This window comes from Tachysurus fulvidraco, chromosome 22 (genome assembly GCF_022655615.1).
Source record: "Tachysurus fulvidraco isolate hzauxx_2018 chromosome 22, HZAU_PFXX_2.0, whole genome shotgun sequence".
In the NCBI taxonomy this organism is placed as follows: Eukaryota; Metazoa; Chordata; class Actinopteri; order Siluriformes; family Bagridae; genus Tachysurus; species Tachysurus fulvidraco.
The window spans coordinates 1,854,609-1,873,010 of NC_062539.1; the positions used below are offsets into that span (position 1 = coordinate 1,854,609).

At 43.7% G+C, this 18,402-nt stretch overlaps 1 protein-coding gene across 2 annotated transcripts; it reads right to left on the minus strand.

Moving 5' to 3' along the window:
- Positions 1–1,116: 1,116 nt before the first annotated feature.
- Positions 1,117–13,035, minus strand: scinlb (scinderin like b). Of its 2 annotated transcripts, XM_047806512.1 has the most exons (17): positions 12,879–13,034; positions 10,275–10,460; positions 8,365–8,519; positions 6,732–6,893; positions 6,496–6,645; positions 6,317–6,406; positions 5,875–6,007; positions 5,662–5,750; positions 5,189–5,404; positions 4,651–4,784; positions 4,454–4,544; positions 3,756–3,926; positions 3,241–3,415; positions 2,662–2,777; positions 2,459–2,536; positions 1,808–1,868; positions 1,117–1,705 (listed from the first exon to the last, which is right to left on the minus strand). In XM_047806512.1, exons 2-17 carry the CDS (start codon positions 10,453–10,455, stop codon positions 1,545–1,547), a joined length of 2,163 nt encoding a protein of 720 aa, XP_047662468.1. In that variant the 5' UTR covers positions 10,456–10,460; positions 12,879–13,034; the 3' UTR covers positions 1,117–1,544. The 2 variants fall into 2 exon arrangements, 1 of the variants encoding a protein (XP_047662468.1); XR_007139132.1 differs by lacking the exons at positions 1,117–1,705; positions 1,808–1,868; positions 2,459–2,536 and having other exon boundaries at positions 2,732–3,109; positions 3,142–3,415; positions 12,879–13,035.
- Positions 13,036–18,402: the final 5,367 nt, after the last annotated feature.

The window sequence follows — 18,402 nt, forward strand, 5'->3', positions numbered from 1 at the left end:
GAGAGAGAGAGAGAGAGAGTGTGTGTGAGAGAGAGAGTGTGAGAGAAAGAGAAAGAGTTTGTGTGTGTGAGACAGAGAGTGAGCACGAGAGAGAAAGTGTGTGTGTGAGAGAGTGTGAGAGAGAGAGAGAGAAAGAGTGTGTGTGAGAGAGACAGAGAAAAAGTGTGTGTGAGAGAGAGAGAAAGAGAGTGTGTGTGTGTGAGAGAGAGAGAGAGTGTGTGTGTGTGTGAGAGAGAGAGAGAGAGAGTGAGAGTGTTTGTGTGTGAGTGAGAGAGAGAGTCTGTGTGTGTGTGTGAGAGAGAGAGTGTGTGTGTGAGAGAGAGAGAGAGAGAGTGTGTGTATGTGTGTCTGTGTGTGTGTGAGAGAGAGAGAGAGAGAGAGTGTGTGTGTGTGTGAGTGAGAGAGAGAGAGAGAGAGAGAGAGTGTGTGAGAGAGACAGAGAAATAGTGTGTGTGTGTGTGAGAGAGTGTGTGTGTGAGAGATAGAGTGTGTGTATGTGCGTGTGAGTGAGAGAGAGAGAGAGAGAGAGAGAGAGAGAGAGAGATGGAAGGCAGCCAAGACTTCCTCCAGTTTAATGTGTGCTAAAGTTAGGATGAAGCTGAGGCGTCTGTTTAGTGATATTTACTCTATAAAGTCAACAAGCTCTGTTTAAGACTCAGCAGTTTCATCTGTCATCATCTGACTGCATCTTCACTTTATCCGCTATTCAAAAAAACGATTTGATATTCGTTCTTTCTACATAAAGTGTGAAATGTTTATGTTTACATATAAACAAGTGGGCGTGTCTGACACATAAAGGGCAACACGTACAGTATGTTGTTTACACCTCAGCGCTGTTGAGTTCTGGAATCTAACTGGATAGGAATCGACTGTGTTAAAGTTACCGGACTAGAAGTTCTTATTTGTAAAAATATCAACAGAACACAGAGAGGCTGTGCTTTCAGAGCAGGTCCCGAGATTGGACATTCGATTGGACGTCTGATTTATTGTTTAATATCCTAAAACATTTTGGATGGAACTCATGACTCATGGATATTCAGAAATAGCCAAAAACACACAAAAATGTTGTCTTGATTGGAGAAGTGGATGGAAGATGAGACACAAATCAAACACACACACGCTAAATAGTTTATTAGGAATATTTGTTTCTTGCGTCTTACACAGCGTTCGCTGGAACGTATCTGATCCGGCTGCTATTACATCGCTAGTTTGATAACTGGTAGAAAAAGCCAAAGTGGTAGAAAAAGCACCTCGTGTCGGACGCGATGCTCGGGAATGACGTCACGTCGCGGCTTTAATTGTCAAAAATATCATGGAATGTTTAGCCAACAATGAGATTTTAAACATCGGTGTGATTTTCATGGATATTCTTAGACTCATTACAGCAAACAAAGTGTCGTCTACGTGACGTCTCGGCCGCATCACCGTCCGTACGGCACGTCGGCACGTGATACGATAAACGAGATAAAAAGTGTTAAAAAGAAAAAAATATGTAAAACTGGATGTTAAGTGCAAATATCAGATAGACGATGATGAATGATGAATTAAAAGCGAGCGCGGATTTTCTCCAGAGGGTCGGTGTCCCACATGTTGGCGTCCCAGCCCTGGAACCAGCCTGTGAAGGTCGGAGGCTCGGTGCCTTGTTTGATGGTGGTGATGGGGATACCGCGCCGCCCGGACGGGTCTGTGTCCACGTAGTCTTTAGCTGTGGTGGAGAAGAAGAAGAAGTTCCATTTATTTATCCATGTTCACTGCTGTGCCTCGGGACGTCTACCACACATTGTAGAAAGCTTCATAAAAACCTTACCGATCTTTGGAGCGCCGCTCTTTTCCACGTCGTTAGCGTCATTGCCCACCCACAGGAAGATCTACAGATCAGAGGTTCACAATCATTCATTCAGTCATTCATTCATTTCCTACCGCTTATCCGAACTTCTCGGGTCACGGGGAGCCTGTGCCTATCTTAGGCGTCATCGGGCATCGAGGCAGGATACACCCTGGATGGAGTGCCAACCCATCACAGGGCACACACACACTCTCATTCACTCACACACTATGGACAATTTTCCAGAGATGCCAATCAACCTACCATGCATGTCTTTGGACCGGGGGAGGAAACCAGAGTACCCGGAGGAAACCCCCGAGGCACGGGGAGAACATGCAAACTCCACACACACAAGGCGGAGGTGGGAATCGAACCCCCAACCCTGGAGGTGTGAGGCGAACGTGCTAACCACTAAGCCACCGTGTCCCCTGGTTCACAATCAGCTCATGGAAATTTCCACCAAAATACACGCTTGTTTTCAATCTACTCTACCGTCATGTTTTTTTTTCAGCTTCCTTACTTTTCATGCTTGAGTTTTAATTTTAATTATTTTTACATCGTCTCTCCTCCCTCTGTTATCCTTTGTCTTTTCTTCCCTCTTCCCTCTTTCCTAGCCGACTAAAATTCACTCACCTGATCCCAAGTGTCCAGCAGCATGACATCATCGGTGGCTAAATCAGCCTGGGTGAAGTCACCGGGAACCTCCTCAACCTGAGAGGAAGGACAGGAAGTGGGAAAAAAAGCAGGAATTCATTTATTCCAGAAAACACGTCATACCGTCACGTCCATTTCATGTCAATATCGAGAGAGAAAGTTTTTTCGTTTCTTTTTTTTACCGTGAGCCGGCCGGTCTTGTTGGAGCAGCCAAACAGACGAGGGGGTTTGATGGTGTTCTTCAGGGTTTTGGAAGACTGATATTCCTTCTTCCCTCCCAGAGCAGCCCAGAATCCAGCTACGAGGACAGGTAACATGCAGCATTTTCATTTCCAAGTTTATGAAATGACACTTTAAAGGACCCTGTGCCTCATCTCAGGCGGCATCGAGGCAGGATACACCCTGCGCGAACATGCTAACCACTAAGCCACTGTGCCCCATTAGTTTCTTTAATAATTCTTTAAAAAAAAAATTTTACTTCTTACTACTTCAACTGGAAGTCATTTTTGTCTTTCAGTAAAATGTTTTGTAGAGTAAGATGTGAATAAGTTTTAAAGACCGAACTTTTTTATGTGGAATCTGTGGTTATGCCACACAATGACCAGCATACAGATGGACACTAAAAAGAAAAAATATTGTTCACATATTCTCAAAACATATTATTCTGTTGTGGAATAATATGTTTTATCTGAGCCTGAAAACCAAATGTAGTAAAAAAAAAAAAAAAAAGTCTTAAAATAAAATGCAGAGTTAATCCTGACCTGGCTCTTTTCCCTCGGCCACATCGATGGGTTTCCCTCCCAGGAAGCTGAGGACGAATTTGGCACCTGTAACTTCCTCATCGCTGGCACCGACGCCTCGCCACACGAACAGAGAATCAGGAGACTTCAGCACAAAAACGTCATTGGAGTTGAGATTGGAGGCACATGGGCTCACCTAGAGAGAGAGAGAGAGAGAGAGAGAGAGAGAGAGAGAGAGAGAGAGCGAGAGAGAGAGAGAGGAGGGGGGGAGAGGGAGAGAGTGTATGTGTGAGAGGGGGGGGAGAGTGTGGGGGGGGAGTGTGTGAGAGAGCGGGGGGGGGGGCAGTGTGTGTGAGAGAGAGAGAGGCAGAGAGAGAGAGAGAAAGAGGGAAAGAGAGAGAGAGAGGAGCGTGGATGTGAGGGAGGGGGGTGTAAGAGAGGGTTATTTACTATGAATTATAAATACTATAAATGAGGAAGTCTGTACTATTTCCATTCAGGTGAAACATTGAAAGCGAGAGACTCCGCCCACTTACCTCTACAGCCCGAGTGGCTTTGGCAGTGCTGGTGCGGACGTGGAACAGACGTGTGGTTCCTGCCTTCGTCTGCCCACCTTTACGTGACGTTCCTCCACTGTGGATGATCATGGGCTTCCCTTTAAACAAGCTCATCAGGTGAGGAGGCTCCTGACCCTGAGTCACACGAACCTGAACACACAATATCAAATATTCGTTAAGAAAAACTTTGTCAAACTTTGTGAAGCAGAAAATGTGTGATATTTGCTTTGGTATTAGACGAATATATCGAACATGCTTTTTTTGTCTATTTATAGTTCAACTCTCAGTCATTCTCCGTGTTTTCGGCTGTATCTCATTAACGTTTTGTACAACATCGCCCCCTGGTGTTCAGTAGGAATTTTGCATGTCACAAAATTACATTCGCTCAGTGCAACTTTCGGAAATGATAACCACACACACACACACACACACACACACACACACACACACACACACACACACACACAGACCCCCACGCGCACCCCCTCATACACACACAAACACACCGAGACACACACACACACACACACACACACACACACAGACAACCCAACCCCCCCCACCCCCCCCCCCCCCCCCCCCACACACACAACCCAACCCCCCCCCACCCCCCCCACCCCCCCACACACACACACTCACACACAAACACACACACACACACACACACACACACTCACCTGGACAGGAGCTCCGCCCATGGAGTCATCCAGCTGCACGGTGAGGAAGGCCGAGGCAGCCAGCTCGTCCTGAGTGCACTTTAGTCCTTGCCTGAAAAACACAATCACATGCTCACAAAAACACAACACCCTACTGAGTTCTCCACTCTGATTGGTCAGAAGGTGTGTGTGGGTGTGACCAGTGTGGACTGACTCACCAGGTGTAGATGATGTGCTGCTCTCGCCCGCCCTGTTTATAGCTGTACAGGATGATGTAACAGTCGCCGCCGTAGAACTGACCGTAAGAAGAAGGATCCACGGCGACACGTGCTCCGTCCTCCACACGCCAGATCTACACACACACACACACACAGACACACACACGCACACACACAACTGCTTTCATCTACACATCAATGTCTTACTTTATTTATTTTCTTTTTCTTTCTTTAATCTATCTATCTATCTATCTATCTATCTATCTATCTATCTATCTATCTATCTATCTATCTGTTATGCATCTATCATACTTTAATTCCTCTCTGCTTTTATTCTTTCTTTCTCTTACATTTATATTATCTGTCCATTTTTCTTTGCTGTCATTCTGTCACTCTGGCATTTTCTGTTGTCCTGACTTTTTTAGTTTTTCTTTAGTCTTGCATCCTTTTTTTCCTTTCATCTCAAACCTTCCTTCTTTCCTTCCTTCCTTCCTGACTGACTGAATGACTGAACGAATGAACTGAAAGCGGCTCGCACCTGAACCTTCCCGGAGCCGTCGTCCACCATGTTGTGCTGCGCCGCCATGGACTGGTTGGAGTGCAGCGTGGAGGCGTCGAAGGGAATCTGCTTCACCTTTGCGATCTTGCCGATGGTGTACGCTTTACTGGGGCCCGTCGTCTGGTCCTTATCCTTCCAGTTAGAGAAGAACTGCTTGAAGAGCGTTGTCTCGCCCCCTGCAGGCAGCACCTGGATCTGCAGACACACAAGGCGAAGATTACACGGAACACGGGAACCGTTCAATTATTTCATTATTTTAATATAAAAAATAAATCACTGTTTCATCATAAAAAAATGCAAATGTTTGCTGTAAGATTTGCTGTAGATTTTAATGTTATGGTTAAAGTAATGATGATGCAACACTATTAACCAATAAAACATAAGGATTAGAAAAATCTAAAATTGCCATGTTGTGTTTTGTAGACTGTTTTCTGCACAAGGCTGCAGTGTACCTGTGTTTTACTGGAGTAGTTCTTCTCCTTAATGAAATCCTGAGCCACTTTCATGGCTGCCTTGCGCTCCTCTGTGTTAGCCTTTGAACCTGGGAGCAAAAAAACACGTGACAAACCGTAAACAAAACAACAACAAAAAAATACGTGGAGTTCAACGCTCTGTCGACGCGTCATGTGACACGGACGTGAAAATATACCCGACTTTCTCATCACCTTTCCACACAAATATGTTGCCGTCCTTGCCGTTGTCCAGGATGTAGCAGTCATCCAGCGACAGCATTTCCTGCTTGAACGGACTGGAAGGAGCCACGACGCTCGTCTTCATGGTGCTGGTGGCGTCTGAGATCTGCATGGGATTATTAGGGCGGGGTTATAATGGTGGAACTAATCGAGTGGGATTATTAGAGGTGTATCATTGTTATCAGATTATTGGACTGAGATTACGTAAGAGATATTATTCAACTGTTACTATTCAAATGGGATCTTTATTCAAGTGATTTACTAGAGTGAGATTATTAGAGCAGGATTATTTCAGCGGGATTATTTAAGTGGGATTATAACCTGGGATTATTAGTGACGGATTAAGGATTATTCGAGTGGGATTTTTTACTGGGTGAAGTGTATGGTGGTGAAGTGTGTGGAGGTTCTGCATTACCAGGTACAATGCCCCCTTTTTCTTGTTGGACATCTCGACGTTCTCGTCATCAGGTGTGGCAGGAGCGATGCTCGTTTTGGGGCCGAGAGCCTGGCGGAGATTCAGGATATGAGAGAACGTGTTATTGAGTACAAGTCACTACTCTGACTATTCTCTTTTACTATCTCTATTCTTCTCACTTTAATAAGCTCATCTGGTTCTGATTCCTCCTCCACCATGCACAGCTTGGCTCTTCCGTTGCGCTCGTTATCGCGGATGTCGATGGCCACCATAGACGCCTTCACCCTCTCAAAGCGGTTACACTCGCTGCCCATCCACTGGTAGATGTTCTGCACAGGAAGGCAAAGTTAGAATCTAGGATATCAGAGTCTTTTCTCGTCCTGAGAGGAAGCGCAGTCGAGGACGTGGACGTTACCTCTCCGAGGTCCACGATGAAGCAGTCGCCCTTATTAAAGCTGGACCAGGAAAATGTCACTTCTGTGGCTCTGATCACTCTCCTGCCCTTCACATGCAGCAAACGCTTCACATCCACTTTGTTAGTCACCACGTGCTGGAAACCAGAAGCAACACCACCTTTCTGTAGAGACACAGAGAGAGAGAAAGAGGGACAGAGAAAGAGGGAAAGAGAGAGAGAAAGAGAGAGAAAGAGAGAGAGAGAGGGAGAGAGAGAGAAAGAGAGAGAAAGCAAAAGAGAGAGCAAAAGATGAAAATAATTATTCACATTGTACATCCTTTGCTGTGGTTTCTCAGAAAAGGAGGTGTGGCCTCTCTCCTGGTCTGTTACAGAGAGAAATGGGTGTGGCCTTTGTAGCTGTCTCTGTGTCAGTCACATTAAAGTAGGCGTGGTCTATGCATAAATGACAGTAAAGGAGGCGTGTCCAATGAGTCAGATTAAGCAAAGAGGGTGTGGTCTTTGTGTCAGTCACATTAAAGTAGGCGTGGCCTATGTGTCAGTTAAAGGAGGCGTGGCCACTAAGACTGATTAAGCAAAGGGGGTGTGGTCTCTGTGTCAGTCACAGTAAAATAGGCGTGGACAATACAGATTTCTACAGATTGACAGCTAAAAGTTTATCCCACTTAACAAAATGTCTTCCTTCATCGTCTATTAATCTGCACACGGAATTGTCAGTAAAACAGGGACACAAATATTCTCTTGCAGCTAAACAAAGACGACTACAAACAGACCACCGAGGCAGATTTTCCAGCATCCTCACCATCTACGAGACAAAGCCAAAGGCTCTGAAAAACCGGTTTAAAAATAAAGACTAGAAAGAAAAAACTTGCAGGAAATGAAAAACAGAGGCGCTTTTCTGAGTCGAGGTCAGTAAACATGCTGCGGTAATGAAACTGGTGTGTTGTGTTGGAAAGAATGTGAAGTACTGAGTGCCTTATAATTGTTGCTTCGCATGGGCTTTCTCTCTCTGTGCACATGAATATCACTTCTCTACACACACACACACACACACACACACACACACACACACACACACACACACACACACACACTGCACAAAAATCAACAACATCGCTTTAATGCTTTTACAAAATAAATTCGGAAGTTTAAAACGTCTCACAAATAGGACAAGAAGCATCTCACTGTTCACCAGAGGTGGGAGTGAGTCACAAGTAAGTCTCAAGTCTCAAATTTGCGACTTAAGTCTGACTCGAGCCAAGTCCTATGACTCGAGTCCCCCATCTCTGCCGTTCACTTTTCTCACTTTTCTCCTTGTTCACACTTTTCAACATCTTTAAAGCTGTAGTAAAGAGTTTTTTCAAAACAGCGAGGAAACATTTTTAAGAAAATTGTTTGCGGTTGGTCAGCTGACATGTCAATCAAACGAGATATGCTAAAAGCAGGTGGGGCTTGGCTTGATTTTTATACCAGACTGTGACTGATGCCTGGAACATTTGTGAAGTTTCCATAATGTTGTGTTATAATGCTGTAATAACATTGCGTGGGAAACCTGTATAAAAAGCAGATCGATGTTCTAAGAACACTGGACACTATGTTTGTGGAGGGTTTATAAAGAGCCTCATTTGATGCTCACCTGATACTTAATGCCCGACTTGAAGTATCCCAGGAAGGTGATGGATTCGTTATTCTGGACCTCACGGAACTGCACCGGGCTGCCGCCCAGATGATCGTCCAGCTGCGTGGCAAAGATGGCCGCGGCGCCGCTCTCGTCCTGCGAGCACTCATCTCCTACATGAGGAGATCATCATTTGTCATTTGATTCTTAACCAGAGACACTACGGTGTTATGATACTGTCATGAAATCGCGCCATAGCCCTCGACAAGAACTCCGTCTAAAATATATCAGAGGCTCTGTATCAGCTGAGATATTCTTACATTTTGTAAAACCTTTATTTTGACAATTGGAAGATACGATGCATTAACGTCATTGTGTTGAGTCAAACACACGGCTCACTATTCACGCTAACGGACAGCTCAGGTATCGAAAAAACGGAGCTTTACCTGGAAACGTATTGATTACAAACACATTGCAATGGCAACAACATCACATACATGTAGAAAGAGCCATCAGACAAGACAAACATTTAGTGCTGGCTCTCGAAGCTCACCTAAAAGAGCCGAATCGAAGAGTCGATTCACTTAGAAACGACTCGTCGCTCATACAGATCAAGTCTTGACCAAGATTTGAGCTGAATATAGACCAATGAATCGATTACACCTTCCGTGTCAAATAAGCAAACCTCAAATCTCAACACAACGGAAGTGTTTGTCCGTACTGTTCCTTTAAGACCTACAAGAGCTGTGGAGTCACACCGTGACGTTCCAGCTCACTCCACCGGGAGAAGAAAACTTTTCCGGATTTGTTTATGGGGTTATAAAAACCACATGGTAACCCTGAGAAAAGACATGCAGAAAGGTTAGGAAACTTTCCACTCTGGAGATTCAAGGAATCGCCGAGCGTCTCGGACAAAAAAAGTAGCAGAGGTCAATCAGTTTAGAGAAGGAGAACAGACTAACTTTAATTGTTTAAGAACAAAACCCAAGAAGCCGTTCTGCTTTCTGCCATGTGGGATTTTTAAGTGCTGAGTCACAGAAGACTTTCGCTCGCGGTCATTATGATTCCCACGACACGGACAGTCGATCCTCGTGTCTTCTTCTGTGGAGGAGATTAAGAAATGTGCTCGAGAAGAAAAGGGAAGGAAGAATTGCACGAACAGTCAGTGGCCGTTACAGGAGAATTGTGAAACACAAACGTATCGAAAGCTAACATGAGATACGAGCTGCTGAAATCTCGATTGATTCTGATTGGTCAGTAGAGAAGGCGAGTCGTTCCATTTCGAGAAGAAAAAAAAAAAACTGTCGTTATGGTGATTCACTTTATATTTAACACGAATGAAAGAAATCACTAGTGCGTGTAAGTGGAAGTTTAAGGTTCCCACCATTTTGATAGACTTTTATGGTTTTATTGGTTTTGCGGTATCATGACAACATGACAAAGAGAGAGGAAAAAGAAAAGAGAAGCTGGTGAAGGAACGACCTGCATGAAATGTGAGAACGCTAAAGAACTTTGTTCCTGGATTAAAAAGTATGCTATTTGATGATGTCACCTTCTCACATGTTCTTGTGCTTATTAAAGCGCTTCTATACAAAAGTTGGGTTTAAGTGAGAAACAAAGCAAAACACACACCTTAGGTCGCAACACATCAGGGTCACGTGTCCTGAGCTGAAACACCAGAGGCGGATTAAACTAGCATCTCAAAAATATGGTGAGCAAACCACATCCTTCCTCAGACAAACAAGTTTCCTCATGATGAACTCTAGTTTATCAAAAGCACCAAACGCTGCTTCACAAAAAAAAAAAAAAAAAAAGTCACCTGTAGCACTTCGCTCATTGCGTCAATGAAGCCCGAATGTTCTAAATTAACACCTTAATTCTGATAAACACATCTGGAGCACAGCTGGAGATGGAGCAATGCCACTCACCCAGCCACATGTGGATGTAGTAGGATGGAGCAGTTGTGGTGTACAGTAACAGGTAGGCATCTCCGACGTAGAAGTTTCCATGCAGGTTCTTGGGAACAGGTTTGAGGTCCAGGTTCTCTATACGCCAAATCTGCAGACCGGCTGTCTTCCCGGCTGTAGCGAACTCCTTGTGGGCCACCATGATGCCTGCAACAGGAAGAACTAGGTTAAACATCCAGGTGAATACATCTCATCAGTTTTACCCATCAAATCTCCTTCAGTGTCAGTGATTAGAGTTTTAGGGTATTTTTTTATGGGTGTGAAAAGACAGACGAGATACCTGGAGCTGAAAATCTGAAACAGACAGATTCAAACTATTATAACGTCAGAAGAACTGATAAAGTCTGAGTCAGACTGCATTTACACTAAACATCAGGCTGTAGAAATGCTATGGGTTTTTGAACTAACTAGAAAACGGACAAGTTCTTGTATTATTTAAGAAGATATACAACTGGAAACTCAATGAACTGTATAACAAAAAAAAACATCCAAGCTTCAATTTTATTAGCTTGGATCTATCTTTAATGAACAAACCAGAGGAACAAGTGGTGAAGAAAAACTCCCTGAGGTAAAATGAGGAAGAGAGAGAAACCAAACTCATAAAGAAACATCCTCGTCTGGGTGCCAGATAGTGTGGTTATAAATCGTTACATAAACATTATTACTTATGCAATAAATACTACATCATTTTGGTTTAATAGCCAGTAATGATATTAACGATCATTTTCCAGTCCAATGAATATTATTCTGTATATTCCGGGTATATTGATGCCTTGCCTGAGCTACATATGCAAGCTATTTCGTGAGAACATTAACTGTAACTTCATAAGTTGGTAACTTGATCCATTGCGATAATCAAATCGCAAACTCGACATTCCTGGGTCATACATCTCTATGCCAATGAAACTGACAAAGGCACATAGACATAAACTCTCTGACAAAGCAATTAACAGGGTTAAAAGCGTAGAATATCTCATCGACTCAGAGCTCCAAGCAAAATACCCATCGGTTCATCTGTCCAGAGGTTACGGGCTCTGGGATGTTTGGGCTAGAGGGTGGATTTATATACAAAACTGGGTTCCACTGATGTCTGTTCACAACCCATTGAGATCTTTAAAGGAACATTTGGCCGGAATTTCACAGAAGGTCTACAAACCGTACGGCGTTCTGCTCCAAAAACGGCGTTCCTAAAATGTTCTCCTGTAGTAATGTTGGTTTAATGTTAGAACAACGTCGTACGAACGTTATATACTACTTACAATGGTAAAAAGTGCTATGTATTATCGAGCGCATGTTATTTTCTGAGCCGTGAAACATTTAGACATAAACATTGCAAACCCATAATTGTTATCTAGGTTCGAAAATACGTTTCGTTTAGTTAGTTTTAATCGAATTTGCAATATTTCTCCCAGCTGAAGAACCCACAGAGCATCAGATATGAACTGTTTGTTAAATGTGCGTTAATGTGTTATTAGGTTGTTAAACTTCTGCATTAGACAACAAACACGTGACCTTCTCGTCCTAATAAAACTACAGTAAAATAACAACCTGAAGGTCCTGCATTATTTGTACAGGCTCTAAATAAAACAGATTGTTATTCATGTCCTTTCGCTTTATACTCTCAGAAAATGAAACCCTCCTAAAGTTAAAATATGATTATCAGTTTTGTCAGATTATTAGCCTGTCCATGATATCTTAAAACTTATAAATTGTTGAAGGAAATGCAAAGAATTGTAAAGAATTCCGAGACGAATCAAAATACTCGGTAGATTTTGCAAAGTCTAACTGATTAATACAAGCTGTCTGAGGTCGGGTGTTTCCGGAAAACGCACGGAAGATGCCGAAAGTGTGAGAGGCTACGGATCTTATTTCTCTATTATTATTCAGAACACGAGCGCGCACACGCGCGCACACACACAAGCACGCACACACAAACACACACATGCACGCACACACACACACACGCACACACACACACAAGCACGCACACACACACGCACGCACACACACACAAGCACGCACACACAAACAGACACGCACAAACAAACACACACATGCACGCACACACATTCACACACGCGCACACACGCGCACACACACATGCACGCACACACACACACACACACACACGCGCACACACACACACACACACACACACACACACACACACACACACACACACCATTTTTAAAAGTTTTAAAGTTCCTAAGAACCCAGGAATGTGCGACACACACGAGCTCGAGCTCTAACACCGTATTAGACAGACATTTTCCGCTAAACTTTGTCCTTCCGTTAATCCGAAAATCACATCATTCACACAGGACAGAGAACCGAATCAGTCTTCAGAAGGGAAATGAGATTCCGTGTTAAAACCCCACACGGAATCTCACACACACGTGCCAAAGTGCAGCAGCTTGGAAACCAGTGCAAACTGCGTGCAGAAGAAGAAGGTTTTTACTGTTATTCTGCTCACTATAGCTTTTCTTCCTCCTCAACACGTTATCAGTGCAAACTCAAAGCCAACACTAAAGCAAGCGTTAAAATGGGTTTGAAAAAAATATTTACCTTGAATAGTTTGCAGTAAAAGAGGGAGAGAAGGAGAGAGAGTCTGAACAGAGCAGTTTGGGCTGTACTCAGTGGAGCTTCCTGGCCAAACTGACACACACACACGTCTGTACACACTATAAGCTTTAACACACTCCTGACGTGGAGGCGTGTACAGTATGAGCAATCCTGTTATACAAAACAGAGAAACTGCACAAGCAAATGTCTCTCTCTCTCTCACACACACACACACACACACACACACACACACACACACACACACACACACACACACACACACACATACACACACAAAATCATGCAAATAGCATTTAATTCCAATATATTTTTCACAATTTACATTGGAGAAGGCTATGTATTATTCATGATGCAGTGTGTGTGTGTGTGTGTGTGTGTGTGTGTGTGTGTGTGTGTGTGTGTGTGTGTGTGTGTGTGTGTTTGGGAACAACACAAAGCCGCATCTATAGCAAATATTTGGACAGTAAGGCATAATTAATGCTGCTCCATGAACAAGAATAATAGCTCTTTCTTTATACACACACACACACACACACACACACACACACACACACACACATGTGTAATCCAACTTCATGGAACCTTTCTATAGTGAAGAAACAGTTCAGCAAAAAGTATAAATAAATAAAATAAAAAATGTTTGCATTTCATTTTTCCCCCACCAGCTTTACAAGGCTAATGGTGCGAGTATCAGACGTATAAAACACACAAATCCTTGTAGATACAAAACTTTACCTTCCTGAAACTGTTTGCTCGGGAAAGGGGTTGATAAACTACAGGTTAAAATGAACCCAAGACGCCCAGCAGATTCGAGTCGTTTCCATAGTAACAGCTCATTGACCTGACCTTCCGTCGATGGTTTTTTGTTTATTTAAATTGTATTTTTTCTATAGAGTTATAACACCAAAAATTTGCAGCGTTCTATAAATTCCATGTTTACAAGAAACTATATTAGAATACAACAGAAAAATACTTTCTTCACATATCCTAACTTTGGAGGTTGGGGTCAGAGCACAGGGTCAGCCATGATACAGCACCACCGGAGCAGAGAGGGGGGGTTAAGGGCCTTGCTCAAGGGCCCAACAGTGGCAGCTTGGCAGTGCTGGGGCTTGTACCCTGATCATATGATGTACGCAAACGTTGATCAGCTTTTTATTACAATTCCACCTTCAAATTTTGTGAGGTGGGGGCAAAGTGGGTGGAGTTATACCAAACTCATTTGAAGAAGTACAGGCCAAGAAAACATGGAAACACCAACAGCAAAGTTTTGTAGATGTTTAGGGGAGGTGTGTGTGCATGTGTGTTTGTGTGTGTGGCTGATGTACTGCCAATAGTGCTTTCACCCTGCAGTCCAGTGGAGGTGTGTGTGTGTGTGTGTGTGTGTGTGTGTGTGTGTGTGTGTGTGTGTGTTTGAGTGTGTGTTTGAGTGTGTGTGTGTGTGTGGCTGGCTGATGTACTGCCAATAGTGTTTGTGAGAGATGACATTGCTTATAATGCATTCAACCCTGCAGTCCAGTGGAGGTGTGTGTGTGTGTGTGTGTGTGTGTGTGTGTGTGTGTGTGTGTGTGTGTGTGTTTGAGTTTGTGTTTTTGTGTGTGTGTGTGGCTGATGTACTGCCAATAGTGTTTGTGAGAGATGACATTGCTTATAATGCTTTCACCCTGCAGTCCAGTGGAGGTGTGTGTGTGTGTTTGTTTGAGTGTGTGTTTGAGTTTGTGTGTGTGTGTGTGTGTGTGTGTGTGTGTGTGTGTGTGTGTGTGTGTGTGACATCAAGACGACTAACAATTACTTTTTGAGGTCGTCACGAAAATCATGTGCTTTTTTTAATCACCAAATTCCTTCTTCAAACAAATTTCTCTGAAACTCTAAAGCTGATGAAGTTAAACGACGACCCACGCTGGTTCGCTGCAGAGCTCAGAGTCTGCGCAGGAAAGACTGCTGAACAATTTGCATAGAAATTTGGAAGGGAAATAAACAACAAACCCAAGGCAAGAAAACAAGGTCTAATTCGATCGTTCTCAAGATGACAGGCATGAAGAAATTCTTGTTAATGTTTTAAAACCAGGTTTTCATCTTCTCCTGGCAGGAGGAAAATAAAAAACAGGTTCCAGGCATTTCTAAGGCACACCCAGTTCTCAAAACCTCTCAGCCTCCTTCTCCGATGTCCTCCGCTTCACGACACAGGCTCGGATTTGTTTAGATTCCGGATTATTTAAAGTAGCCATGTTTAGTGGGGTTCTGCTTCCTTTGTTTTGTTCCACCGTCATATGTTTGCAATAATCCTGCTGGAACAAAAAACCTTTAAAGTGGCATCAGATGACGGCTGATGGAAACTCGCGGACTTACACACTTTGCACGCAGAGTGTGTGTAATGTGTGCTGTCTAGAGATGTGTATGTGTGTGTGTGTGTGTGTGTGTGTCTCCAGAAAAATAAAGCACTTAGAAGAAGGGAGTGCAGCACGAATTTACGATAAAACAATTTCTGGAATCGATCTCTGTAACAACGAAACGCAATTCTTATCTCTATCTCAGCGGTCTAGCGTAGCGTAAAGGAGTAACATAAAGATGAAAACGATCGACTTTGGCTAAATTATTCTTATACAAAACTGTTAGCATCTAAACAGTTCATCTATTCATTCATTTACTACCACTTAACCGAACTTCTCGGGTCACGGGGAGCCTGTGCCTATCTCAGGCGTCATCGGGCATCGAGGCAGGATACACCCTGGACGGAGTGCCAACCCATCACAGGGCACACACACACTCTCTCACACACACACACACACACACTACGGACAATTTTCCAGAGATGCCAATCAACCTACCATGCATGTCTTTGTACCGGGGGAGGAAACCGGAGTACCCGGAGGAAACCCCCGAGGCACGGGGAGAACATGCAAACTCCACACACACAAGGTGGAGGCGGGAATCGAACCCCCAACCCTGGAGGTGTGAAGCGAACGTGCTAACCTCTAAGCCACCGTGCCCCCTATCTAAACAGTTTGAAAAGAGAAATAATCAATGAATCCACTGCAGCATGGTGTGTTAGACTTGTCTAGATGACTAGCAGACATCTGAGTCACGGCCTGGATGAGAGCACAGCCATGGTCTGAATATGAAGAGCATAATAAAGGGCTTCAGGCGTGTTTACATTTCACCAACAGATAATTATCACACACACACACACACACACACACACACACACACACACACACACACACACACACACACAGTCTGAGAGACAGCGAGTCTGGATGACCGTGCAACCCAGAATAAAGCTCGGATTAGCATCCCTTCTCTTGCACAATGTTCCTGTGAAATCCCAGAGAGGACGTGTTTAAGCCTCACTGGGACCTGTCAGCACATGTATCTCAGTTCCACAGCTCTCGGAGTCATTAACATTAACATACAGGTTAGCATGCGAAAAAAAAAGAAAAGCACACGAGCTTCAGGACAATGATCCAGAATAATGAATGATGAACTGCTAGAGTTGTCAAGTGCAGTTCATCGGGTGTGATGAAATGAATTAAAAACAGCAACAACAGCAGGTCTGCGGAGCAACATCAGCACTATGAGGTCACTACCTTACAGCAAGGTACCAGGATTTAGCCAAGGAGGCGTGTCCTCTGTCTCTATAGCCGTTAGCCCCAGTATAGGAGGCGTGTCCTCTGTCTCTATAGCTGTTAGCCCCAGTACAGGAGGCGTGTCCTCTGTGTCTATAGCCGTTAGCCCCAGTATAGGAGGCGTGTCCTCTGTGTCTATAGCTGTTAGCCCCAGTACAGGAGGCGTGTCCTCTGTGTCTATAGCTGTTAGCCCCAGTACAGGAGGCGTGTCCTCTGTGTCTATAGCCGTTAGCCCCAGTATAGGAGGCGTGTCCTCTGTGTCTATAGCCGTTAGCCCCAGTATAGGAGGCGTGTCCTCTGTGTCTATAGCCGTTAGCCCCAGTATAGGAGGCATGTCCTCTGTGTCTATAGCCGTTAGCCCCAGTATAGGAGGCATGTCCTCTGTCTCTATAGCCGTTAGCCCCAGTATAGGAGACGTGTCCTCTGTGTCTATAGCTGTTAGCCTCTGTTCCTATTTTTGTCAGTCCTAGTAAAGGGGGCGTGGTCTCTTGTAAAGGCCTCGCATGAACAATCCCAGTGTCAAAGGTTGGTGTTTCTGCCCCTGTTCCTGATAGTAACATTTAATATAGTATAGTAAAACATCTAGTCCTACTGAAGGGGCGTGGCCTTTGCTATGTACAGTAGGTAGTGTGAAAGTCTTTGTGCTGGAAAGTATATTTCATATCGAAGGTTCTAAATCATATCTACTGAACCATTCACAACAAACAGAAAAAATAGCAAACTGAGACAACTGTTAGTGTGACCTACATGACGCTCGCTGTAAGGTTGCGGTTTCTCTTCAGCTTATTAAACAGTTGCCATGACACTGATCAGTGCAGCTCTGACCACACGCCAGGACAAGAACGAGGCCCTGCTGCACGAACCTATGCAGATAAGAGCATCAGCTTCAGTCCGTATAGGTTCAGTCCGGGGCTGAAAGGTGACGACGTCACTGGGGCCATCAGGAGCTCCAGATGGGAACGGAAGATTAGATTCATAGCTTGGTTTTGTATTTAAATTGCAAAGCTTCACTCTCGCGTTAGATAAAGACGACATTCATTAAAGCCTGCAATCAGGGTCACGAAGCAGGGTTGTACAGATTGCTGAGATGGCATGCCAGCTTCAAAACACCACTTCCGTTCCAAGCGTGCTAAAGAACAACCACAAAGCCACGTGCCACACGACTGCATGCTACCTGCTAACACCACAGGAAGGTGTTCATTAAGCATAATAAGTTTTGTGTTGAAACTTCTTTACGTTTTACAGAAAGATGAGACTCTCAGATTATATTTAAGTTCCGTCGTAATGGAATGAAAGAAGATTGGACTTGGAATTCTTCTAAGAAAACAAAATATTACTTGAATTTATCTGACAATCGGGACAATCTTTTACTCACATCCTCTCATCACACATGAATATACACGACCGCAAACAAAAGCAGAAGTGCAGCGTCTACTCTCACGAACGCGTGATATATCTGACTATTAGCTAGAGCTCGCGATAAGAAAACGAACGCTAGTCAGGAGCGTCCATTAAGCTACTTTAATGTTTAATGAAAGAATACATGAGGTTGTAATCTCTGGTTTATAACAGATGATGATATACCAATGAACAGGCATTACGGATGCTATATAACAGGTTATAACTGAATGCATGTATTCATTACACTTTCTACATACTTTAACATCTACGTCTCTTAACCCATCTGATGGAGTTCTCCAAATATCCAGGTTCAATTTAAAGCCTGAAGTGGGCGTGGCCTAAAAAGATTTGTTATTATTAGTTTTTTAATTAAATATTAAATCCTAATTTAAGTTTAAATTAAAATCCGCCGTGCTTGTAGCTATAATTCAATTTCTATTTTTCATTGTTACTAATTTTAATTATATTTACCCATTTTATAT